The sequence below is a fragment of the Gastrolobium bilobum genome, unplaced genomic scaffold (genome assembly GCF_033153095.1).
Source record: "Gastrolobium bilobum isolate Gb01-03AN ecotype WA unplaced genomic scaffold, APGP_CSIRO_Gbil_v1 utg739, whole genome shotgun sequence".
NCBI lineage: Eukaryota > Viridiplantae > Streptophyta > Magnoliopsida > Fabales > Fabaceae > Gastrolobium > Gastrolobium bilobum.
In genome coordinates, this window is record NW_026897966.1 from 207712 (window position 1) to 234607 (window position 26896).

General features: G+C 34.7%; 3 protein-coding genes across 9 annotated transcripts; all 3 read right to left on the reverse strand.

Moving 5' to 3' along the window:
- Positions 1 to 1794: 1794 nt before the first annotated feature.
- LOC133311866 (ribulose bisphosphate carboxylase/oxygenase activase 2, chloroplastic) lies at positions 1795 to 4651 on the reverse strand. The gene is made up of 7 exons (XM_061512993.1): positions 4495 to 4651; positions 3821 to 4140; positions 3595 to 3700; positions 3414 to 3499; positions 2723 to 3195; positions 2098 to 2400; positions 1795 to 2024 (listed from the first exon to the last, which is right to left on the reverse strand). The coding sequence occupies exons 1-6, from the start codon at positions 4537 to 4539 to the stop codon at positions 2120 to 2122; spliced, it is 1311 nt and encodes a 436-aa protein (XP_061368977.1). The 5' UTR covers positions 4540 to 4651; the 3' UTR covers positions 1795 to 2024; positions 2098 to 2119.
- A 1016-nt stretch (positions 4652 to 5667) lies between these two features.
- On the reverse strand, positions 5668 to 13018 carry LOC133311852 (probable phosphoribosylformylglycinamidine synthase, chloroplastic/mitochondrial). Of its 6 annotated transcripts, none has more exons than XR_009751594.1 (7): positions 12899 to 13018; positions 12639 to 12705; positions 11989 to 12055; positions 7393 to 11587; positions 7259 to 7303; positions 6553 to 6696; positions 5668 to 6036 (listed from the first exon to the last, which is right to left on the reverse strand). XR_009751594.1 is itself a non-coding variant. In XM_061512974.1 (6 exons), exons 3-4 carry the CDS (start codon positions 12028 to 12030, stop codon positions 7397 to 7399), a joined length of 4233 nt encoding a protein of 1410 aa, XP_061368958.1. In that variant the 5' UTR covers positions 12031 to 12055; positions 12639 to 12705; positions 12899 to 13018; the 3' UTR covers positions 5668 to 6036; positions 7259 to 7303; positions 7393 to 7396. The 6 variants fall into 6 exon arrangements, 1 of the variants encoding a protein (XP_061368958.1); XR_009751596.1 differs by having other exon boundaries at positions 7239 to 7303; XR_009751595.1 differs by lacking the exon at positions 12899 to 13018 and adding an exon at positions 12832 to 12897.
- A 7030-nt stretch (positions 13019 to 20048) lies between these two features.
- Positions 20049 to 20972, reverse strand: LOC133311845 (AT-hook motif nuclear-localized protein 15-like). Of its 2 annotated transcripts, XM_061512964.1 has the most exons (2): positions 20750 to 20972; positions 20049 to 20704 (listed from the first exon to the last, which is right to left on the reverse strand). In XM_061512964.1, exons 1-2 carry the CDS (start codon positions 20970 to 20972, stop codon positions 20049 to 20051), a joined length of 879 nt encoding a protein of 292 aa, XP_061368948.1. The 2 variants fall into 2 exon arrangements, with proteins under 2 accessions (XP_061368948.1, XP_061368947.1); XM_061512963.1 differs by having other exon boundaries at positions 20049 to 20972.
- Between the last annotated feature and the right edge of the window lie 5924 nt (positions 20973 to 26896).

Genomic DNA, 26896 nt, shown 5'->3' on the forward strand with positions numbered 1-26896 from the left:
TTCTATTATTTTATTCGGCACTCAATGTTTTAAGGTCATTGAATAATTCATCTCATATAAAATTAAAGTGTAAGACTAAGTTCGCAAGTCAAAAAAATAAATAAATAGTATTTTACCTCAACACATGCCATCACTATTTTATGATTATTATATTCAAATAACAATTAATTTTACTCTAATTCAAGCCTCAGTATAGGTGTGTGTTTGACTTTGAGACTCTACTCGGCTACTCACGGTTTATTTGCTTCAAAATTTCACTACTATCTTTTCATTAGTTCTGGTCAAAGCAATTTTTAATCTCAAATCCACCTTTACCACTCAAAATATAAAACAATGGGTAAAAAGTAACTGACATATGTTTGTCCCTTTAACGAGATTTCGGCCTACCGCAACACCAACTTTTCGTTTTAGCAGATAATTGGACTATATTAATAATGGAGATAGCATTTGGGTCAGGTCCATTCAATTCAAACTATTGAGGCTATTTTTTTATTTTATTTTTATTTCTCCACCAATTTATCGATTAATCCGGTTATGTCGGGCAAGATCACAAGAGCTGCAAAGTTCTCTTTATCAAATTTTTGATATAATTTTATATTTAGAATTTGAACTTGAGACCATTAGTTAAGTTAGAATAACTTCTTATCGATTAATTTACGTGCTTGATGTTGATGCTATTGAGGCTATTTTTTTATTTTTTTGGACTCTACCAGCATTCGAACAAGGACCATTATGGTGTTGTCCTCCAACAAACAACAACTACTATATTGACCACAAATGCTAGTATATTGAGGCTATTTCAATCACATGTAAAATGACACGATAGGTTAATATCTTGGAAGAGATACAATTTTTTATTTTTATTTTTTTCTCATGGATAATGAAGAGGATCAATTTGAATGGCATGTCATTTTATCCAATGAGTGAAAAATCCAGGACACAAAGTCTTGCGTTATAGGCGCGTGAATAAAATCAAGACTACGTAAATATTGCATTATTGTCTGTTATAATCAATGTCATTAAAATTGATTGATCCGGCCGAGGTATTAGGTCATTGGATCACTGGTTCAATCAGTGGGTTATTGGTTGAATCGCATGACCCAGTAATTATATGTAAATCTAAAATTTATATTAAAAAAATTTATAAACACACTCAAATAGCTGAAAAAAATAATATAAGTTCTAAATATTTTAACATAAAAAATAATAAATTAAACATTATTATCCAATAAAGGATCAAACAAATATATAATGCTTGTGATACTAGTGTTTTATGTTCAGTAAATGACATTTCTAACTATAAATCAAATCAAAATTCTTTGTATAGTGTATAATTGAGATAATATTAGTATTATAGGTACATACCTATGTAGGTCAATAAATAACAGATTACTCAAATATGTCAATTATGATTTTTTTTTAGAAAAAAAAATTGATTTTTTTTTTTTTTGAAATAACCGGTTAACCGACCTTGGTCACCGGTTCACCAAAATCGGTAGGATTGTATCGGGTCTGGTACTTGGCCAATTTAATGTGATAACCGAACCGATCAGATGACTAGTTCACCGAGTTCCGAATCAACTCGGGCGGTCCGGTCCGGTTTTTACAAAATTGGTTTTAACCAATTCACTCTAAGGTCTTGGTTTGTTGTTTTTGAGTGTTACATTTCACTCCTTCAAATTTGCCATATCTAAAAACTTACTTAAGGTTTTTGAAATCACATAGCTAAAATCGCCGGATAGGGTATGAATATCTTCACATCAAACAAATAATTAAATCTAGACAGTATAGGCAGAAAGAGAAAGGCACCAAATTCCATTTAACATTGTGCACAAAGTAACTCAAAATTATAAAAGAAGACAATCCAATATGAAAAATATAGTAAAATAATCTCAAACACCTAAACATTGAGAATGCTGAGACTGTTATAACCAGGTGCCACCAGAACTTCTAGCTGTGGGATCGAGGTTTGAGACATTTGGATCAGTACAACCTTCAGGAACAGAAATATTTACTTGCTTTGCCTACACATTAAACAACACTAGATGTTAGACCAGGTTGTTTTTAAGTTGGAGGAACATTAAGGTTGACGCAAACCTCCAATGATGGCCTCTTAACGTTAGAAAGTTCCTCTCTTAATAGCATCTTGGTTAGCATCACCAAGAGCAGCCTCATTCATGTACTTGTCTGCCAATTGTACTCTCTTCACATTCTCTTGTTCTTGGACAAGCATGTTACCATACTGCAAGAGCTTCTCCACAGTCATCTTGGGCTGCTCAAAGGTTGGAGGTCCTTCCTTTGAGTTCACAAGCTTCTTCCCAATGCCATCAACACCAATACCAGAAATCCAGTTCCTCACTTCATCGTCATATACTCTGGCCCTGAGTGCACCAAAGAAATCTGCAGTTGCACATTGGATGGTATAGTATCAGTATTACAATATAAAACATTCATGTGCATTGACAAAACAGCTTAAGTTTTTAGGTGAGTTATTTGGTGACATGGTATTAGAGACTCTATAATTAAGTGGTCCAGAATTCGATTATGTGAATATTCCATGCCCAAAAAAGTTCTTGCGCGAGAGAGCGTGTTAGAAATATAATATAAAACCATTCACATACATTCACTCACCAGCTTAAGCTTTTCACAGAGTTAGTCTGTGATATTATTTCGTAGTGTTCTAGTGCTTGTGGAGATTTTCAATTAATGGTGGGGTACTTACCAATGGATTGGCCAGGGAAGGTGTCAACAATCTTGACAATATCTTCCTGAGCAATATTGTCACTGCGGAAAATTCCCAGGCAGACACCAATGCGGTCTTCCCTTGTAGGTGCCCAGTAGAACTTCTCCATACGGCCATCACGAATGAGAGGAGCATACAATGTTGAGAAATCATTACCAGTGACAATTATGGGCACACGAGGGTTATCTTCCTTGTTGTACATACCAGGGAGCTGCACATTTGTGGGGTTATCAGCAATGTTCATAAGAGTGGCATTCACCATCTGGTTGTTGACAGTGTATTGTGTGGTTCCACCCATACGACCAGCTCCTGCATCAAGATCATTGATGAAGAGAGCACACATCTTTCCCTTCCTGATTATATCAGCAGCTTCACGGTATCTCTGCCTGATCAGTTTTGCAGGCTCTCCTGCATTTCCACTTTCAAGTTCTCCAGCACTCATCATGATGGGGCTGTAATGTTAATAATTACAACATCATTACATCACACAAGGATTGAAAGTTAGGTAGCAGATTATGTTATGTACCACAGCATATATTATCTATCCAATTGGAACATATCAGTTGTTGAGTGTTGGATTTCTGAGTTGTTAGGTTCAATAATTCAAGTCTTTGTAGAAAAGCATGTGAGTGGAATTTATTTAGGAGGGGTTAGTATAGCAAGAACTCACTTGATTCCCATCTTGGCAAAGACAAGCTCACATTGGAAAGATTTTCCTTGACCTTTGCCTCCCCAGATACCAAGAATGAGAGGAACCTGTAAAAATAATGAAAAGTATTGAATGTGTCTCCCAATTTTGCTAAAGCAGTATGCTGTTCATGCAGAAATTAATCATATATTTAACTACATGCCTTGATGTTGGGGAGGGTCATGAAGTTCTTGGTGACGTGAACAACAAGCTTGTCCATAAAAGCTGGAGCAATGTAAAAGCCGTCCATGTTGTTGTCCAAGTTGTACCTAAAACACAATTACAACAAGCTTTAGACCGAAAGAGACTTCATTTTATAAACTTTTTATACTAAAATCATAAGCAAGCAAACACTAAGTGGTTTAGAATTCTCAGAATGTGTCACTAACTCGCGAAGTCCAGTGCTAATGTACTCATAAGAGCTCATGACTGCGTAGTGAGTTCCAGCTTGTTGTGGAGCTTGGAAAAGGGAATCAACCATACCCTTCCCTCTTGTGATATCTTGCTGATCATCTGAGATATCATAGGCCAGACCCTGCCATCTGTCTTTCTCAGTCTGCTTGCTCTCATCAATCTCTGCAGCAACAATTTTGAAACTTCCAGAGGAGACCTTGGTGTTGGGGAGTCTTGAGGTAACCTTCTTCAAGCTGCTCCCAAAGAAAGCTGAGCTGGGAACTGAAGCTCCAGCTCCAGAGCCATTCAAGCTTAGCTGCAATATCATAGTAGCTACTCTTTCACACTCTTTATACTAACTAAAAGTTCAATACTTATAACTCGTTCTCTTTTTTTATCTTCTATGTCATAGTTAGTTTTTACATGCTTCCAATATCCAATTTATTACATCATGCATGAAATGGGATTGTAGGACAAAGCAACATCACTAATTTGGTATCAATAATAAAAAGAAAGTTGTGTTATAGTAAAAAAAACATAATATAATATAAACCACTTAATTTGGAGTATGTGACTACTGACACACAACTTATGCAAGCTATATAAACATGCATATCAAAATGAGACATTATAGTAATTAAAGAGTAATAAAGTGGGAAAAGGGTCGTACTGGAGTTCTGTTGACAGCTCCAACAGTGGAGAGGGAGGTAGCCATGGATGGTTTCTGCTTGGGGAGTTTCAGAGAAGGAGAGGTGCTTCAAGCAAATTCAGTGCAAGCTTATGATCAGTGGGGGCAAGTTATAGTAGTTTGATTGGTTGAGTGTACACAACAGGATTGGTCTTAGAAGCATTGATGTCCACATAGTGAGGATTGCCTAGCTGCCACGTGGCAAGCATATAGTGCCTGCAAGTTCTTAGTCACTCTTAGGACTAGACCTTAAGGTCAGCATTGAAGCTTCTTCCAGCTCCACCAGTATTAAGGAGAGTTTGTTACCACACAAGCCTAGGAGGACTCATCTCATCTTATTGAAATTCAGGCATTGGTTACTTGTCATTTTAGGCGACAAAATAAGTGTTCTTGATAACCAATAATAATGTTAGTATTTTTAACAAACAATTACATTAATATTTGAGGTCGTGTGTAGTTTACACTTTGATGGCACTGGTGTAGTGATCCACACAAACCAATAGATTCAATTTTCGTTTTTCATGATTTTATGATCTAGTATTCTAAGGCTGACAAAAATTGGGATGCATTATGATAAAATAGAAACAAGAATTTAATTTTTTGGTCAGCCAGAGATAATTTCATAAAGGGGGATTGACCCCCACCACTGGCATCTGATCTAAAGCAGTTAGTCCGAATCGAAGAAATTCAACTATATATATGTTGTTTAGGATTTTTTTTAGTTTTTTCCCCCTAATAAAGAAACGTATATACATATCTTAAGACACAATTATTAGAAAGAGACATAACATCTAATTGGTTGCCTTATATGTAAAGATTGCACCATGCATAACTATAATTCACGACAAAGGGATTGAGTTATATGGAGAAGAATGTTTGTATTTTTAACGGGGATGTATAGTTTTTTTTTATCTATTTGTTAAATTGCCCATATGAATAATTTTGCAGCTTTTTGCAATCTATGTCCAATTTTAAAAAATTTCTCATCCATTTACCTAAATAAAATGTATTTACTTTTAATAATTTCCAAACGAAAAGAAAATGTTATGCAAAAACAGGTGACCCAATGATTCATCTTTCTCTCCAATATCAGTATACTCTCTTATATTTATTTTTCGTTTTCCTTAATATCTTTGGACTCATTGACTGCCGACCAAATAATGTCAAATTAAATATGCTTGCATAATTTACATTAGTATTCGCTTTAAGTTGATGAATACGTTCAACAACACCAGTCCACAAACAAAATGGTGTATGACAAACTGAAAAAAGGATAGCCAGACCCTGTAACCAAATCCAGAAAACAAAACAAAAAATGACAATTTTCTTTTAAGTAATTTTCATGCTGGGTTGAAATCCATTCACAGTGAATCCTCCATCAACAGCAACAATTTATCCAGTGATATAGGAAGCAGCTGACAAGCAAATAAAAGTGACCAAGGATGACACTTCATGTGTTTCTGCTATCCGCTTATTCAGTGTTCGAGATAGTATCTCGTTTGCAAACTCTTTGTTAGCCAGCAACTGTTAGAAAGGCAAACAATTAGCAACCCAAGTTAATGAAGGTAATACTGTCATTTGAAGATTAATAACACAGATGATCACACTTCAATTACAAATACTAGAGTACAATTCATCAGTACTTAAAAAGTAAGGCTATGTTAGCAGAAAACTCTCCATACACAGAACAGGTATAATACACAAGAACATCAGCGAATCCAGCAGGGAAACGACAAAGTCAAATTCTCAATCCCATGTGACTCAACCAAACAAGTCCATATTTTCTATGTTGCCGCCCTCTCAGCCAGTTAATTTCATTTATCATACAATTTCATATGAATTTAACAAGTATATCTACACAACCAACAAGAACTACTAACTACTACCATAAGCTACAGTCTATTATCCAGAAACACAGTCCTTGACTAGAAAAGTTTACCACTACTATAAGTCCAGAAAGGTTCTAACTTCATGCATCACGAGTTAATGGATTACATAGTAAGCAGATGAACTTGAAAACCACTTGAAAATGCATACAACCTGAGAATTGGGGTGTGGGAGACTAGCCATCCATGCAGATTGCAAACTGTCATGAAATGTTGAAGAGGCAATTTTGCTTCTATCTACTAGACCACCATATTTTTTAACAGATTATTCAAAGTGACATTTTAACAGTCCTATTTCCTGTCATGAAATAGATGCTTCAGTGAGTACAAGGCTATACACATCTTCATGCAGTCAAGAAAATTTGTCTCTCATCAATATAGGCTACCCAGTGCATATGCATACATATTTTGTGTGTGGTCTAAAAGTGAATAATCATCTTTAATACCAGAATTTTTTTGATACATTGTATAAAGTTCCCATAATCCAACAGTCAGACGATGAATGTATATTGTATAAACTCTACTCACTAGTGTAATCAACCTCAATACAAATTATACTTATGAATCACTTTAAAACTACCCCAAAGTTGGTACATAACTTTCAACGACAATAGCATTCAATTTGAGTAAAAAGTTTTAAGCCAGGTCATACCAGATAAGTATTTTGTTCATTATTAGAATAAAATTGAGCAACAATTTACACCAGAAATCACATCAAGTGTGGAACTGACTTAGTTGAGACAAAAATATAGAAGATTATTGAAAATACAGAAACTTCCAACTTGAAAACTATATATCTTACAGATGAATTCTATATAAAGCAAACTGCAAGGGTTTTACCAATGCAGAAAATAGATGACCTTTAAACTTGTGGCCTCATTCTTGCTTTATCATTATTGAGTAACCTGTCCATAAATTAATGAAGGGGGAGATGGATCAGTCATAAACTAAAGCAAAAGAAAAGAGCTTTAGGGGGAAAAAAAAAAAAACTAACCATTTCAGGAACACCAATCTCTTGCATTTTGGAACATACGCAACCAAGGACTAGGGCCTTTCTTGTCCACATCCCACTGCTTTGGATACCATGGGAACTGCCACATTAAGAAGCAACGCTCTGGATGAGGCATCATGGCAAGATGCCTCCCATCTGGGGAACAAATAGCTGCTACCCCTAAAGGAGAACCATTCACATTGAAAGGGTAGGTCTCCGTTGGATTACCAGCATCATCACAATATCTTACAGGAGCTAAATCTGAATGAACTATATGTTCAAATACACCTTCATCTGGGAAATAAGCTCTTCCCTCACCATGAGCAGCCCATACCCCCAGTGAACTACCCTCCATACCTTTGAACATTATAGCTGGGGAGTCCTTTATTGTCACACTTGTAAAGCGGCATTCAAACCGCCCTGACTCATTGTGGATGAACCTCGGTTGTGATAGGTCGCCACCAGCACCAAGTACACCCCCAACTTGTGGGCCTGGTACCCATCCCAACAAGGCCATTAGCTGACACCCATTGCATACACCTAGACTGAAAGTGTCTGGACGCTTGTAAAACTCCTGAAATTGCTTTAAAAGGGGCTCATTGAATCTTACGCAAGCAGACCAACCTTTAGCAGAATCAAGCACATCAGCATAGCTAAATCCACCAACAAACACAATTCCACGAAACTCTTGCAAAGAAATCACTCCATTAAGAAGGTCTGACATAGTAACATCCCATGGTTCAAAACCAGCAGCATGAAATGCTGCAGCCATTTCTCTGTCTCCATTGCTCCCTTCTTCTCTAATCACGGCCACTTTAGGTTTTAAAGTTGCAGACATATACTTTTCATCAGTGAAGGAAGGAGTAAAGGATAGTCTCCAGGAGGGCTCATACCGATGTTTTAGTCCTTCTCTCTCCATATCCACACAAGATGCCAATCTTTGGAACTTTTCCAGCTGAAAACTAGTTTCTTCCCACATATCCCTAAGGATAGTAGTTTTTTCTTTTAAACAAGGCACCCCATCAACCTTAACTTCTATAACTGGAGTGACATTTACTTGACCTATGATCTTAGCTGAAACTCCCACACCATTCAATCTATCCATTACAAAAGCTAGATTTTTCTTGTTTACCTCAAGAACTAACCCAAGCTCTTCTGCATACAGTGTGTGGAAAAGACTCATACCATGCGAAGTCAAGTCCAAAGTAAATCCACGATTACCCGCAAATGCCATCTCTAAGGCACAAACTAATAGACCACCATCACTAATGTCATGACCAGCAGAAATCAGCTCATGAGTAAGAAGGTCTTGAACACCTTCAAAGACCTTTTTAAGGTAAGGAATATCATCAAGATCAGGACACTCATCCCCAACTTGGTCAAATGCCTGGGCAAGAGCAGACCCACCTAATCGCTGCTTTCCCTTGGACAAATCAATATGAAGCAAAACACCATCATCTTCAAGTTTCAAATCCGGTGTCACTGTTTTTGTTATATCAGGACAAGTAACATAAGCACTTATTACAAGATTTCCAGGAGCCTTGACAACTTCTCCTCCAGCATGGGCTGCCATAGAAAGGCTATCTTTCCCTCCATCAATAGCAATACCAAGATCAATCATTGCTTCGGACATAGATATGGCAGCATCATACATGGCAGCTCCTTCGCCATCAAGCTTGGCAGCATACATCCAATTACCACTTGCCTTGACATCAGAAAGGGAAGTGACCTTCGCCCATACAAGATTTGTGAGTGCTTCTCCAACAGCCAACCGAGCCATTGCTTTGGGGTCTAACAGACCTTTGATTGGTTGTTCCCCAATAGCACATGCACCTCCAGTAACATCGGTAAAAGTCTGAGCTATAACAGCAACATCAGCAAGGGGAACCTGCAAAGGGCCAACGGTTTGCTGTTGTGCCACTAGACCAGTAACACACCTATCAACTTTTGTTGTTAAGAAGCGTTTTGAACAGACAGATGGTAAGCTCAATACCCTTTTCAGAGAATCTATTATAGTGATCCCTGGGGCAATATCAAGTGGCTCTCGCTTATAGACAACCCTATTAAATTTAAAAGATTTTTGAGGCATGTCACCTAGGACTTTCTCCAGTTCAAGATCCACAGCAGGGAGTGGTGGAGGGAGTCCATTTGAGATACATTTCTGAGTGGCTAAGCTATCAACTAACACAACACGTCCATCACCACTAATAGTTCCGATCACAGCCATTGAAACCTTTTCCCTATTACAGATTGATTGTAAAAGCGCATGACTTTCAGGCTTCACCAAGATTGCATCTTGCTCCTGATACTCTGCTCCCCAAATTTCTAGAACAGACATTGTATGATCACCAACCACAATAGCTCGGACATCTATCTCAGCACCCTTTGGATATATAATCTCCTTTACAACATTGCAGTTCCCACCAGCACCTTGATCATGAATGCTGATAATTGGATTTTTATCCCCCATCTCAATACAAGCACGAACAAGACGATATAGTTTTTGTGCCATCTCAGCATCCCCACGTTGCACAGCATTGAAATCAAGTTCTGCATCATTCTGGCCACTAACCATGCTTGAGGCCGCCCCACCTCCCATCCCAATACGATAAGCAGGACCTCCAATCTTAACAACCAACATTCCAATGTCAGGCTCTCCCTTTGATATATGAAGGTGGTCAATCTGCCCAATGCCTGCACTAAACATGATTGGCTTCAACCATTCCCGCCTATCCCCACTAGGAAGTCTCATTCCAAAATTTCTACAGAAGCCCTGGATCAATGGCTCTCCAAATTTGTTCCCATAGTCTGATGCACCATTACTAGAATCTATAAGAATTTGCAAAGGTGATGCCAAATTCGATGGATAAGTAAAGGATGGATCTTCCCATGGAGCATAAAACCCTGACGTGTTGAGATTTCCAACACAATAACCAGCTGTGGCTGCTTGGACAAAGGAACCCCTTCCTGTTGCATGTGTATCCCTAATTCGACCTCCTGCACCTGTCTCTGCCCCAGGATAAGGTGCCACTGCACATGGAAAATTATGTGTTTCAGCTGTAAATAAAATATCTAACTCACGTGTTGCCATGTTTAACGGACATGCTGAACCAGGCTGAAGTGGTCGCAACTGCTTTACTTGGAAACCCCTTATTGCACTTGAGTTATCCTTAAAGCCAATAACTGAGTTATTCGGATTTGCCTGTAAAGTACTTTTCACAATTTGCATAAGAGTCCTATTCATAAGCTGTCCATCAATGAAAATCTTTCCAGTAAAAAACCAATGCCTGCTATGCTCACTGTTGGACTGCGCAATATCAAACAATTCCACAATTGTTGGATTTCGTTTAATATCTTCTCTGAAAAGTTTGGTGTAGTATTCTAGATCCTGGTCATCAAAGGCAAAACCCATCTCCAGATTTATCTCCTCTAATGCTTTTTGTCCCCTCTCCATGACAGGTATATATCGAATTTCCTCTGGAACTACACTGGTCTCAAATGATGTTAGCTTCTGAGTATAAACACATTCAGTCATCCTATCATGTACCATAGATGCAAATTCATTGATTTGATAATCTTGTAATTCAGATGTGGTATACAACAAGTACCTCCTTGATCGCTCTAAACGGTTCACTTCTGTCAAACCACAAGCTTGGCAAATCGCCACAGCATTAGCAGACCAAGCTGTGGTAAATGACAATCTAGGGCCAACCTCTATAATAAATGTCATCAAACCCTCCTTCCTCTTCTTGTCAAGAAAGCTCTCAGGACCCAGATTCTCAGGCTCAAATGTTTCTTGAAGAAGCCATTTAAGGACAGAAAGTTTTCTACTTGACAGTTGTGAACCAAGGCCAATATTATAACATTGCTCTGTTTGTAGGTCCACGATCTCATTAGAGATTTTTGCTTGAGCTTCCTTTAGAATCTCAGCAGCTTTACTTTCTTGAATAAAAGGGATCCGGTACAAATGAAAAACTTCCAAGGCAGGTTTCTCAACCAAACCTGCTTGCTCTTCTATTGAACTGCTCACACCCCCAGAAACCACAGCTTTAGGATTTTCTTGAGCTTGACACCTTAAACGCAAAGCTTTTCGAGTTGAACCAAGAACCCGATTCCTATTCCAAAGCGTACCCCAAAGTAAATGACTTCTCTGACTCAGAGGCTTCTTCACCAAAAACAAACTCTGCCTGCAGGTGCCCTGAAACCAAAATCACCAAAACACAAACCCCGTAAACACAATTGCATTTTATTTGCCAAATTAAACAAACTGCACAAATTACTCCTTGAGAAACTGAAAACTAAAACAAGCCCATGCGAAAGATGTAGACTTAAGAGGCATCAAAATACATTACTACGGAAGCAGAGAGGGAGGGGGGGCAAAAACATGCATACAATTGCAACTCATAAGCCAAATCCCAAATTAAACATGCTTCAACAATTGGTCAATGAGAAGATGAAAATAAAAAATAAACACATGTCAAAGCTGCAGACTTTAAACCAATCAAAATGTTTTACTATAGCAGTAAAGGAAGGAAAACACAATAAAATAAAAAAATGTAATATATGATGCTAATTCAATCAAAGGGATAAAAATCAAACCTGTAGGAATTCGGACACCCCAAATTCCCTGGCAGCTGCCATGTCCTCGATCAAGTGTTTGAAAGCTCTTCAATATGAAGAAAAAAAAGAACAAAAGAAACTTTGAGAAGTGAGCACAATGAGATATATATATATATATATATATGTATGTATGATGTGAATGAAGTAGAAGCTAAACGAAGCGAAGAAGACCAATTAAAAAAAAAGATGTTATAGAAAGATGTTATTTTCTTAAATTTTTAAATATCGTATTATGTATCTTATGATACTTTGACAAATAAAACTAATGACAAAACTATTGTAGTACTTGCATTAAGGCATAATTGATAATATATTACCGAATAACTCTTTCATTCTCCATATAATAAATTACCAATTCGCATTTGGAGGGTTATTTATACATGGGACGGATAAACAATCGACTCCTCTCATAAAACTAGTATCGTTTGTCTTCATGCCGTTTCAGTTTTCAAAAAGAAAAAATATGCACAGGACGCCAGTTCTGGTCTCTGGTCAAACAGAACCAAGAACCAGAGATTGAAAATAATCAATTTGCTCCCATGTCTTATGTTTCTGATTAAAGATGATTAAAAGAATTGATTGAATGTCTTCTGATTAAAAAAAAAAAGAAGAAGAAAAAAAAGGAGTACCTGGTGCTTGGTGAGACGCCTCCCTCAACGCTGCTTTTTGCTTCTGGGAAATCACCGAACCACTTTTCTGCATCAACATAACAAAATGCAATCGATTAGGGCATGAAAATCAAAGAAGCAGGGACATGTCAACAGAGACATGATTTGTGGGTTAGGGTTTGTAAATTGTTAAATGCAGTGGAGAAGGGTTTACATTGAGAAATCACGAAAATAACAACCCCACGAAGACGTTACAGTGGTGAACAGACAACGAATCGCACCTGAACGGCGGCGAAGAAGACCAATTAAAAAAAAAAAAAAAAAAAGAGTGTGACAGTAATGTGAAATAGAAATAGGGTTTTGGGGTGGCACAGAATAAAACCCTACCCCTAGTATCCACTCTTTTCCCTCGCAATAAAGTTTACACTTTACACCTTTGCGTTGCCACTATTTTATTCGCTCAATGTCTATCAGCAATGTCTCTTTCCGCTGACGATGCTCTGTGACTTTTCTTGACGATGAATTTGAATCAGATTCTTTAACAATGACAATAATAAGGCTATGCATGACAATCATTCTATTCTTTAGCACTGTTTCTGAAAAGAAACAATTCTTTTTTATTTTTGTGTCATGGAATAGTTTCTGAGAGAAAAATGTGTTTGATAACCTGTTCTATTTTTATTACGAGAATGACAATTGTGTTTGATAACACAACAAATAATATAATAAAAAATAATTTCTATTAAATATAAAAAAATTATGGATCATCATTTTCTTTTCCACATGCAGTGGTTATAGTGGTGGCGGCGGCACGGTAGCGATGGTGGCAGTGACGTGGGGAAGATAGTGGTGGTGATTATGACGGCAGTGGATGCGATGATGGCAGTGGTAATGGTGGCGGTGGCGGCGGCGGTGGTAGTGGTGGGGATGGTGGTAGTGGAGGTGACGACAGTGGTTGCGACAATAGTGGTGGGTATGGTGGTTGGTGGCGACAACAGTGGTAGCAGTGGCATAGTGGTGGTGGTTGTGAAGGCATCATGGTGGTGGTGGTGGTGGTGGTGGTGGCAGTGGCTGCGGCGGTGACAGTGACGGTGGTGGTGGTAGTGGTAGCAATGGCGTGGTGATGGTAATGGTGGCGATAGTGGTGGTGGTGACGGTAATGGCTGTGATGGTGGTGGTGGTTGGTGGCGGTACCAGATGACGGTGGTGGTGATGATAGTGGTTGCGGCAATAGTAGTGGTGGGGATGACGACAGTGGTTGCGATGATGGTGGTGGTGGTGGTTGATGGCGATAGTGGTGACAGTGACGGTGATAATGGTAGTGGTGGTGGCGGCGGCGGTAGTTGTGGTGGTGGTGATGGTGGTGATAGAGGAGGTGGTGGTGGCATCGTGATGGTGACGACGACACTAGTGGTACGATGGTGGAGAGTGATTGAGAGGGATAAGTGTTTCTCATTTTGTGCCCGGAAACAAAAAAGCAGAAATTTTTTGATTATTTTTTCTGTTTCCCAGCACAAAAATTAAACCGGTTTATCTCGGGAACAAAAAAAATAAACCGATTTTACCAAACGAGTTTCATATTCATTTCTGTTACCGGGAACAAAAATTAAAAGAAAAGTGATTCCGGAAAGGTTGTCATGCACACCCTAAGCGATACACCTTTTTGTTTTTTCAGAAAAATACCAATTTGATACAGATTTGGCTCCTCACTAAACTAAATAGGCAAATATCTTTTGTACGTACAATTTGGTACAATACGATTTTCTTTCTTTTTTAAGGTTTGATCTTATTATCAAATTGTTTTGAGTTTATTAAAAAAAAAAATCGTAATCGATGAGTTAATTAGAATAGCTTGATCTAAATCATGTCTTTTGGTTATTATATAAAATTTACGCGTCATCATTCTAGATAATAAAATATCAACAGGTACTTCTTCTTCTTTTTTCTATAATCGTATCTTTTTTTTTTATTATATAGCGTATGTTCTTACTTCGGAAATTTTTTAGTCCTCTTTAATTAACAATTTATATGTAAAATATTTTTTCTCGTTAATTGATTCTTAAATAATTATAAGTTGCAACTAGCAAAGAAAAAATGATCATTTACTCAAATTTGATTATCTTATTTGCTTATAAAAAAATGTATTTAGTAGGTAAGAAGTTAAATAAATTTTATTTTATTATTAATAATGGAAGTATTTTTGTTATGCTTTTGCAATATTCAATTAAAAGAGAGAAAAAAAAATTATTTTTCAAAAACTTTTTCAAAAGGTCATTCTTTTGAATATAAGTTCTTTTTATGCGTTCAAACCCACACTGAATAGTCATTCTAGTGTCTGCCCATTAAAAGTCTCAAAAGGTCAAGTAGCAAATCAAGGAACCATTGTTTTTACGGAAATCAGTCTCTTATCTTGTTAGAAAAAAATTTCTCCTACAAAAGAAATATATTTATATATTAAGATAATATATACTTATAATATTAAAATTAAATTTTTTTCTCTCCTAAGAGAAAAAATAATAATTTTACCATTATAATTATATACTACTTGTGATACGTAAATATTTTTTTGAATCTATTTATCTTACGTTATATGAGATAATTATCTCAAACAACATGAGATAATTATCTCATACTACATGAGATAATTATTTTCCTTATTTTTTTAAACCAAATTATTTATTCAATAGAATGGCTTAACAAATAATTAAGAAGTTAAATAGTTATTCGGATTGGCTATCTAAATATCATTTAGATTATCTTATAGAGAATAATTTTTGTGATTTTTCAAACTCTCCCCCTGTTGTTTGACCTTTTTATTGGGCTGATTTATCTTTAGTCTAAATTTCAGAAAGATTATGCTGAATTGATCTCTTTGGGGTGTTGTTTTCTAACCCCTTTAGATTACCAAAAAAAAAAAAGTTAGATGATATACAACGTCATTTTTTCTTAATTAAGAAATGTTAAATTAATATTTAATATTATTTAATATATATTCCATACAATCTCATTTGATTTTTTATTTTATTCAAAGTAACGAAGATTTTATAAAAAGCTTTAAGTCTTGGGGTAAATGTTAACCCTAGTTTATTTAGAATAAATATTTACTAATAACTCGCTCTTGTTTCGTATTCATATTTAATGAAATCTTATAAAACTCCAAAATTGTTTTTCCTTTACTCTTTGTTATGTATCTCATTTATATTCAACAATTTAAAAATAAAAAAAGGTTTGAAGCTGGTAGTGGGGAAAATTTGTTAGCTAACTAAAATATGTTCACTGACAATTTTTCTTCTAATATGCTTCCTGTAGTTCTATTGACTTTTTTTTTTCAATTGATATGTGGCCGGAAACTTGGTTTTTTATCTTATTGATTTATTTTTTAAACCCAAAATGATAGGCTTAGTTTTTCATCGACACGCATGCTGCTATAGGAAGAATTTAGTAAAGTCTTTGCTCCCATGGAAATTTTATTGGAAGATAAATTCAAATTAGCACTTATCATTTCATCACTCCATGATGATAGAAAGGACAGTCACCACCTTAATTCTCTCATTAATTATCTCTAAAAGATTAACAATAATTGCAAAATTTAAAAATTATCTCCCATTATCACTCTAGCACTTAATCATTTATCTCTAAAAAATTTAAAATAATATAAAAACATTAATTTTAGTCACATATAAAGGTTAAAAATTTCTCATGTTCTAGGAGATAAAATTATCTCCTACACATATATAAAAGTGTATGGAACTCATATGAAGTTATGTGAGGAGAACAAAATAAAAAAGAAAAATTAAATCTCATAAATTTCTATGTATGTGTAAAATTATCTTTTACAACTTGAGAAACATTAAACTCACATTTAAACATGTAAATGTATGTGATCATGTATAATATATTATTAACAACGTAAAATTCGAGAAAACACACAAATAAACGTATCACCTTTCAAGGGTGTTATACGAAAATTTCTTTTAGGGGGCATTTGGTATGCGTCATTCTTCAAGATTTTCGAAAAATTGAATTTTTCTAAATTTTAAATTTTTGGATATTATCGTAAACTGAATGTAAAAATTATATTTTTGAAAATCAAGATTCTCAGATAAAAAAAATTTCTCCTCTACCAAATAGTGCTACATAGGACCGAACTCGGTACTCTATCTCTTTTATTAAAAAAGGAATTTTTTTTTCATTTTAACCTATATTTTTTTGTATAATTTTTTCTGAGTCCCAAAAAATTTTCCCCTTAATTTTGAATGTACCTACAACAATTGCACCAAAGATTTTCTCTTGTTATACATGCAAAAGTAAACTATCTATTATCTAATATACAATCAAAACCCTCGTATATAAGATTATGAACCTGTACATGTTTGAACTTTGAATGTACAGGCAATATCGCGTGCATCCATAGTTCACCACAAGGACACACAACAAAATTCATTATTTGTTTAGTTACATGACTTAATATTAATAAGAGACATTTAACCTTCAGTTAATTTGGATTTTAATCTTGAAAGTGTCTACCTATGTTACTTTTTTTTCTTTTTGTGTTCGAACAAATAATCCAATGGGTTTTAACCCAACCATGATGACGACCCTTAAAAAAATAATATAACTAAATAAGGAGAGATATATTATACTTATTATTATTTTTCTTAACGGTGTTACAACCATAGTAGTTAAAATTTCAATTTCAATTTGCGATTCTACGATTTTACGATTTTTTTTAATCAAAACGATTTCATCAAAATTTCAAATGCTTTACCATTTTTTTTATGTTAGGATTTTACGTTTTACGATTTTTAGTTCTCCTTCCGATTTTAGGTAAAATTCTAATTTTAACTATCATGGTTACAACTAATCTTATTATCATCGGATCAAGCTATAGATTAAATTTTGATGGAACGATAACAAAATTGGTTATAAGAGATTATAAAAAAAAAATGGTAAATAAAACCTTCCCATATAATTGTGCTTTATATGTTCTTATAAATGTGTTAAATGTAAATCATTCATTCATTCTACGTTAATTCATACCAAAACATAAAAAATCTTGAAATCAACTCTACCATGATACACCATTCTCCTAGTAGTGTAAAGTAGAAAAACCAACGTAGAAAACATCAGCATGCTAGGTAACATAAAATCTCCATGTATGCAGTGAACCACTTCTACTACAGTTCTATGTGGTAATAGAAGTTTTTATTAGAATGAATTATTAGACCAACAACGTCTAAGAAAGTTAGGTAACAATAAGAAGTTGAGTAAATCAGACATCATTACCCTAAGAACGTACATAATTCACATCACAAGCAGTTACTCCAGTTAGTCATGACATAGACAAGAGAATCATGAGTGGTTAATTGAACCACAACTACTAGCTAATATATAAACACATATTCAACCTTAGGAGAATCAAGGAGAACTTATCTCTTCTTTAGTAATTAACCATTTCTTCATCATTGTGATCACTTCCTTTCCCAGGCATTATTAGACTCTACAAATGTACATCTGCAATCATACCATGCTGAAATAGTTTATCTTCATCTAATTTCTCATCGAATACTAACTCTCCTACATCGATTTCCTATGTTCTTAATACTAATACACAGTGCTCCGTAAGGTGTGTAACTATGTATGTAATACAATATATCACTGTCTGAAGCAAATTTAATATGAACCATAGATATGCATTCACATGGGCACATTTATGGAATAGGTTATGCTGTCATTTGTCTCAAGGAAATAACATTAAATATAACTCTTACCCGAAACTTATTTTCTTGCACTTTATTTATCAAGTCATGATTTCTCCCTTTAGATTTCTGTTTTTACTTATTTGGGTGTCTTTAAGGAGCCAGCATTTGTTAGCCAAAGGAGGAGGCATTGGAACCTGGTTCCCCCACTAAAATAGCTAAATTGCATTCTTAAATTCTCAATTTCAGGTTTCCTTCTCTGTTTCCCCTTTAACTTTGATAACCTATGAGGCTACAACAAACCTAGAACAAATTAAATGCTACACAGATAAGATGTTAACCTTGGCCAAGTATTATTAACATCTTATGTTAATCAAAGAACAGTCATAGATAAACTCACTCCATTAATCACTAGATTGACTCCTTAAACTGTAGGATTCAATCACATTACTCTCAAATAAAAGAGTTACCTTAAGACACTATAAAGTGAGAATGAAGGAATAAAACCAATTTGAAAGCAAAGAGAAGCCCAGTGAACAGCATCACAGAAAAACCGCAATTGGTTGCTGTCAATACAGATGTTACCTTGCTTCTACTACTTGGGATATGCTTAATAAATATGCACAAAGATCCATAAAAGGAAATTAACAAGGAGACAAGTGCAAGGGAATCCAGATCTTCAAATGTTTCAACCACCCTTCCCCAGTTACAACATCCAAAACAAAGAAAAATGAGATTAGAGTGTAACTCGATGACTGGATCAAATAAGAATGCAAGTGAACAAAGGTATTAAAAGGAAAACCTGAGGAGCACAAATACCAAACAACTAAAAATATAGCGGACACCATGGTGCTACTGCTACCCCTCCTATCCTTCATGCCTATCCATACCTAATTATCTCACACTAGACATTGATAAAAAGATGTTGAACATGAGTTTCTAAGCACAAGTAATACATACTAAAGGCCAAAACAATAAATAGTATCCCCAATCAACTAACGAGTCCATATTTAACAGGTTTCAGATTCCTACAATACAGAAAAGCTGACCCCGTGAAACCAAGAAATCTAAAACAAGAGGGACTTTCCTTTTCTTGCACCATACAGATGAAGCAGAATAATGCCAAATAAGCTTAACAAGCGCATTCTAAGTCTGAACGGCACAAGGAACCGACCCTACCACCCTTCCCTTCTATTAAAGAAAGGTTATCCTATCACCCTTCTATCAAAGTAGTACTTGCAAAATCATTCAATGCGCTAGTGCGCTACTGTCCAATAGGACCAATACCATAGCTCACACAAAGACTTTCTAGCAATTTCCTCTAACGGATGATGTACTACATGGATAACTAGTCAAATAGTCAAACAACAACGTAAGCTTACCATAAATTCCTGCATAGCTCCAAAATCTTATTCCAGGACCATTTCAAATTTCATCCTCACCTACACAATCATAAATGAACTCTTCTACCATTAAAAAAAAAAGCAATTATACAAAAGAGAAACAAACTAGTACAAAGTACCTAAACATTACAACATCTAATGAGTTTCATAGAAGCAAAAGTAAACAAATGAACAAAAACATCCTAACCTTGCTGCTATGCTTACAAGAAATTGTTAAGAGAACACATAATGCACAAGTATAAGTCAGTGAGAATAAACTAAGATCATTGAGACAAGCCTGATCTTTTCTTCTTTCTTTCTCTTTCTTTCTCTCTTTTTTCTTTCTGATCTCAGAAAGAAGGTGGAGGAGGACGAGGTGGAGGTCCCCAGAACACATCATGAGGCATTTGACCATTGTGTAACAAATTTGTAGGCAAATTATACATTGGCATTGAACCTTGTTCACCCAAAACTCGTTCAACAGGACTTGTTGCTGATTGTTGTTGCTGCACTTGCATTACCTCCTCAGCTTCTTGTTCATCCTCTAGTGGCAACCTCTCATAAGTAGCATTAGCAAAAGTAGCTGCAATCACCATCACAGGTCCAGAAGCCACCAATGAACCCACGACGGCACCACCGACAACCTGCCCTTGACCACCGGCCAGATAAACAGCAAGACCGGTGGCTCCTGGTGGCGAAGGAGAAGGCAAAAAAGCACCGGAGAGAGACAATATCTCAAACCTTCCCTGAAGAGTGATAACCCCACCAGGAGCAGTCGGTTGCCGAAGGGTTACATTGGTCACAATGCCACTCCCACTCAGCACCGAAACCCCACGGTGGCGGCGGTTAGCGAAGGCGGCGATGCTGTCGGTGACGTCACTGCCGCTGCTGATTTCCAACACGTGGCTTCGCAGCACGTTGGGGCTTTCCTTGGTTATAACAATGGGTGGTTTTGGCTTGTTCTTGGAACCCGGTGGCCGGCCACGTGGCCTGCGGCGGCTGCTACCTGGCTCCGCCGCCTCACCACCACCACCTGCGTTGTTCTGATCACCACCACCACCACCGTCGTTGTCTCGGCTCTCATCATCCTCTGTTGTGTTGTTGGTGTTTGCGTTGTTAGTGTTGCTGTTGCTGCTATTAGTTGGTGTAGCGATTGTGTTGTTGTTGTCTATGAATTCTTGTTCTCTTCTCAGATGAAGTAATGGAGATGATGATGATGACATAGCTTCCGTGTGTCTCATTCCCACATTCCCAACCCACCAAGGATTCGCCATCGATATCTTTGATTCAATATCTATCAACTTTGCTTTTTTTCACACACTCTCTATCTCTTCTTATCTCAACACACTAGCAAGAAAACTTGAATCAAGAAACACCAAGAAAGATTGTATATTGGATATGATATGACATCAAATCTCAAGCTTTAATTTTTTCTACTTGTTTGCTAAATATATATATTCAGATCTCTCCAAAATCCAAAGGAACCCTTATCTCCCACAAAGACATGTATTTTTGCATGTAAACCCTGACCACATATATATAAATCACTTCAAACCAGAGAAGTCACATCCATTTAATAATTATGAAGAAAAAGAAAAAAAACCCATCTTCTACGGAGACATAGAAAATAAAGAAAAAATGAATAAAAAAAAAAACTCAAGACCCAATACCAAAACTGAAGAAAAGAAACCGTCTTTGCAGTGATTCAAGTACAAGAGTATCCCAGCTGAGGTGCTTGAAAAAAGCTCTCTGGTTTTGTGCTGCTCACATAAACGGTGTTGTTCCCACAAGAAAGAACACTACAATATGCTTTTCGTACCTCAATCTATGCCACTAGAGTGGTCAGGTTGGTACGGGGCATAAATATGGCAAAAGTACCTTCAGATTGTGAAGGGGGGTCCCTCTTTTTTTTTTTTTTTTCTTACTTAGTTACCAATGTCTATCTTCACGACACCATCCTTTGATTTTCTCATTTTAGGATGATTCTTCCTATGTATTAGTATCACTCTGTTATGTAGATAAGAACCGGTTTTTTTTTTTTTAATTAGCGGTTTTGTGAAAGAAAAAGTGAAGGTGGTTTTGGTTGTCTCACCGGTAAGTGGTTCTTTTGTGTTGGGTTCAAAGTTTTCAACTTCCCAAGTAAGCATATCCCCATCCACTTGTTGTTGTTGTGTCACCTACTCCTTCCCTCAGCTTCGTTCAAAACAAGATTAGAAAGAGAGACGATCACTGTGGTGTGGAGGAAACGAAATGAGAGTTAATACTGAATTGACTATTGTGCCCTCGTGTGACTCGAGCAGCGCGTGGGGCTTGAAAGGGAAAATGCAGTGACTCCCAGTTGTGGATTGACCCATGTTGTTCAGCAATAGCCGTAGCGCTGTGGGTTAGTGTGTCAAAGTGTGTGTACTACGATTGAGACAATGCTCGAGCACCTCGTGGAAAATCTTCTTGATACTTGAGCTTATTAAAGATAAGAATTTTATCTTTTTTTATGAGTAACATTTTCATGAATGAAGAATTTAATGCTAATTATTTAACAGAAATAAAAAAAGTGGTACTTACATTATCGGGACAGTGACTATTTTGTCAAGTTTTGACAAAAAAATTATCAAAATGCCACGCGAACAGTAAAATTTCTCAAACTGTCACGTGGCATAATTCGCTACACAGTGTAGCGAATTATGCATGCAAGTAATTCGCTACACAGTGTAGCGAAATATATCACGTCAGAACCAAAAAGTGCCATGTGTCAAAATTGTTGAAATTCGCTACTCTATGTAGCGAATTTCAACAATTCTGACACATGACACTTTTTGGTTATGTGCATTCTAACGTGGCATATTTCGCTACACTGTGTAGCGAATTACTTGCATGCACAATTCACTACACTGTGTAGCGAATTATGCCGCGTGGCAGTTTGGGAAATTTTACTATTCGCGTGACATTCTGATAATTTTTTTGCCAAAGCGTGACATTTTGGAAACTATCCTTACATTGTCACCCTAGTTATTTTTTGTGGCAAGTTTGCTTTTTCCGATATTTTTGTAAATTTTTATATTTTGAATTAATTATAAGATTAATTTAAAATACAAATGAATCAGAAATAAAATATTTAAATTTCTTATAAATGTGACATGTAAGAATCAATCTAATACTCTCTTCTTTTTTTATTTTCTCATCTATCTTGCTACTAGCGTTTGGTGTCCGTTTGGTGTACTTACATTGTCTTTATGTATGACATTAGCATTTTGTATATTATACTTGAAACTTTTTCTAAAAATTACACATGCTTTTTCATTTCATTATTTATTTTTGAGTAAAAATTTATCAAGATACAAGAGTAACATATGAAATGAATGTATATAACTTTTGAGTTTGGCTCGATCATTTTGATAATTCTTTTAATATTGTAAGAGATATTAAATAAAGAATGATTTATTTGATAGTTTAAGAAAATAAATTTTACTTAATATTCTAATATGAAAGAATATTATTAAGATTATTACTCACAGGGCATTAAACTTATTTATAGTTTTTTATGAGAAAAGATGTTGAATTTAACAAGAATTTAAATTTTTTTCAATGCTAAAGTAATTTTTTAATTCCACTTTGATGTATTACTAGTACAAAATTTATACACTTATATTTAATAATATATGATCATATTCTATAATAAATTTAAGAGAGTTATTAATCTCGTATTACTTGAGATAATTCTCTCACGTGGGTGAAACGAATATGTGAGTCCATAATTTAAAAGAAAAAGCTGACACAAAACTCGATAAGTGTATGTATAAGATAGCTATCTCCATCAACATAAAACTAATATTTTTCTAAATTAAATTATATTAACAATTCTATAAAATATTTAATTTATTAATATATAAATATAAAACAATCATATTATCAAATTTTGTTTTGTATTTTACTCAATAAATTTATTGTTTATAAGTAAGTAATCATAGATAAACTAAACTTGTTTGGTAAAAGTTTTATTTTGGGATCGATAGGAAAGTGTAAGTGGATATTGGAAAATATCACGTTTGGTTCAGATTTTTGAAAAAAATACTAGGCAAATAGGATGGATGGGGAAATGACTTTTGTGTTGATTTTTGGATGAAATTCACTGTTACAATATACCACTTGAGATGTGGTATTTTGAGATAACTGGAGAAGTGAAAAAACAGGTGCGAAATTTATCCCGAACATAAATTTTGCAAATTTAATTAAATTTCTCTGATAATATTTCAGTCAACCAAACATCTTTTTTTAAACTTTCTCATCAAACTGACTTTCTTACCATTTCCTCGGTTATTATATTCACCTGATAAAAAAAAATTTATCCTCTAGCAAACACTCTCATAAGATGATATGTAATTGTTTATGTAATTACTTATTATTATATATATATATATATATATATATATATATATATATATATATATATATATAGGGCAGGATCATCTTACACCGGTGTAAGAATAATAAGTCTTACACCAAATCTTAACCTTTGATTTTTTACATCTAACGGTTAAGATTTATTAGGTCTCACTCATTAATTAATTTTTAATTTCCAATAAATCTCAACCATTGGATGCACGGAAATCAATGGTTAAGATTTGGTGTAAGATTTATTATTCTTACACCGGTGTAAGTTGATCCTATCCCTATATATATATATATATATATATATATATATATATATATATATATATATATATATAGGCTCATCATTTCTCAAGCGGCCGAAGATAACTTTAACTCCGGCTACTAAATCATAATCGTGCAAAGATAGATCAATAGTGATAAAGGAAGAGAGAGAAAAGAAAAATCATAATCATTCAAATGTGAATCAATACATATAAGAAAATAAATAATCAAAACAACTTAGTTTTGGGGTGACCGGAGAAAAAAATTTCTCATGTTGCATGAAAAATATCTTTTCCTACCACTCTCACTTCGATGTCCGTGCTAATCACTTTTCTATTTTTTATTTTTTTCTTTAAAGTGGACCTCACTCCTTTCTTTCTCTGTAGGAGGAAAGCTTGCATTTCTCGTACAACACGAGAAATTGCAAGTATATATATATATATATATATAAGTTATGGTGAGGGCGGCATGGGGGAGTGGTCACGTGCTGATGCTGATGGGGCAGCGCAGCGAGATACATCACTCTCTGCAGAACCTGACAAACTAACGAATGCCAATGTGTGCAAACATCACCGCCAAAACTAAGAATAAGCCTAAGTATTATGAGCGGAAAATGTATTATTATGTATGAATTGTGTACATTAAATAATAAATAATACATGATGTATGATTATTTAATATTAAATAATTATATAAATCTTATATCTTAAATTTATTATACATTTAAAATAGTGATTAATTTAATAAACAAAAAAAATAATATTTTTTACATTATAAGATTTTAATTCGATCTTTCACACATACATAAAAATATATAAGTTATATTTTATTTTTTTCTCTTTTCTTTTTACATTACGTTTTATGGATTTCTCATGTTTTTATATATGTGTAGAAAATAAAATTATCTACTATATATTTATAACATGAGAAGCATTAATTTCATAAACAAAATATATGTAAGTTTTCCCAAAACAAAGGCACAGTGACACATAGCCGTTTTCCCTGGCAGCTTCACTTTGTTCTTTACTTGTTAAATGATTCGGAATAGGCCTCTTTCACTATACTCAATACTCATACATCATATTTATTATATTAGATATGTAATAAAATCAAATATAATTAGATAATAAAAAGTACATAAATATATAAAATTGTATGTAAATGAGAGTAAGAAAATATTGAATTTTTTCAACTTAATTTTAAAAATATTTAAAAATTCAAAAAAATAATAATCATTTTATATCTGTATACTTCCGTGGCTGGCTTTCCTTTCAGCTTTCAACAACCCAACTTTCTGCGTACTACTCCCTGTGGCAACACCTTTTTTCAGTGACCAACTTCAAAAAGGTGAAAATGGAATCAAGAATTTCCCGGGAGTTGGAACCAACAGCTCTTCCAATAAGTGAGGTAAATCCTTAGCATGAAAAAAAAAAAAATCAATAAAATGAAGATACTGATAAATTACGTAAAAAAAAATTTCTTTCGATGTTTTTAATTTTAAAAATATTACGGTTCTATTAAATAAAATAGTTAACATATTAAAAAATGAAGAAACTTTATTTTAAAAAATAAATTTCTTAATTGATAATTTTTCAAAATTCGCTTAAAAACTTTAATTATAATTTTTTTTGAACACAAAATAAATTAATTAAAACAAAGTACTTTTTTTCACATGAAAACTGAGTACATGAATATAAAAGTATGTGTTTGATTCTCTTTATTATTATTTTTAGAAAAAATTCAAAATTTCAATTATCCCAAACTTCAAATTAATTCACAAATTTTTTTTGAAATTATCAGGGTAATACTAAAAAAAAAAAAGGAAAATATAATATTTTATTAATTTTCTTTGTAAGTACTTTTCTTTAGGCATGATCAGAATTCAGAAAGGCAGGACCACTGTGGCAGCTTCTTTAGTTTAGATTCTGTAGAGACGAGTCTATTGCTGTCTTACTTTAACTGGTCCCACTAAGGAGAATATGTTTGGTGCAATAAGTATTTCCTTATCCAAAATATATATATATATATATATATATGAAAAAGAATAGTTATAAAAATAAAGATAATATAAATATATTTTTTTATTTAATAAAATATGCATAGCAAGAAAATAATTATAGAAATAAAGATAATAAAAATATTTTTTGACCAAAAATATTTTGCCACGTTAAGTAAGTATTTGTGTCTTTGTCACAGCTATCTTTCAGACCGATGTTGATCACTTGATCTGAAATTTAGAACCAAATAGCAGACACGTAAAATTTTTCACCCACTGCTATCTTATCTAGAGATGGCAAAGTAGGTTGTTCGTCCCGCCCGTCCCAGCCCGTCATAAGTCTATCAAAAAATGGATTGTCCGCTAAATTTGTGATATTTTACACACAAAAAATAATATTTAAAATTTCAACTTGGGCGGGCTGACGGACTTGACAGACGACGGGTTTGAAAAACTTAACCCACCTGCCTCGTTTGATGGGCTAGGCGGGCCAGCCCGGAAGGCTTAGACCGTTTTGCCATCTTTCTTATCTCAAGTCCCCAACTGTGGTCA

Coding starts and splice junctions, on each gene's coding strand:
- LOC133311866 (XM_061512993.1), bottom strand. CDS start 4,539: ATGGCTACCTCCCTCTCCACTGTTGGAGCTGTCAACAGAACTCCA. Junction 3,196..3,413: donor TTTGCCAAGATGGGAATCAA/GTGAGTTCTTGC, acceptor TTAACATTACAG/CCCCATCATGATGAGTGCTG. Junction 2,401..2,722: donor CTTCCCTGGCCAATCCATTG/GTAAGTACCCCA, acceptor GTGCAACTGCAG/ATTTCTTTGGTGCACTCAGG.
- LOC133311852 (XM_061512974.1), bottom strand. CDS start 12,030: ATGGCAGCTGCCAGGGAATTTGGGGTGTCCGAATTCCTACAG. Junction 11,588..11,988: donor GGGTGTCCGAATTCCTACAG/GTTTGATTTTTA, acceptor TTTTGGTTTCAG/GGCACCTGCAGGCAGAGTTT.
- LOC133311845 (XM_061512963.1), bottom strand. CDS start 20,972: ATGGCGAATCCTTGGTGGGTTGGGAATGTGGGAATGAGACACACGGAA.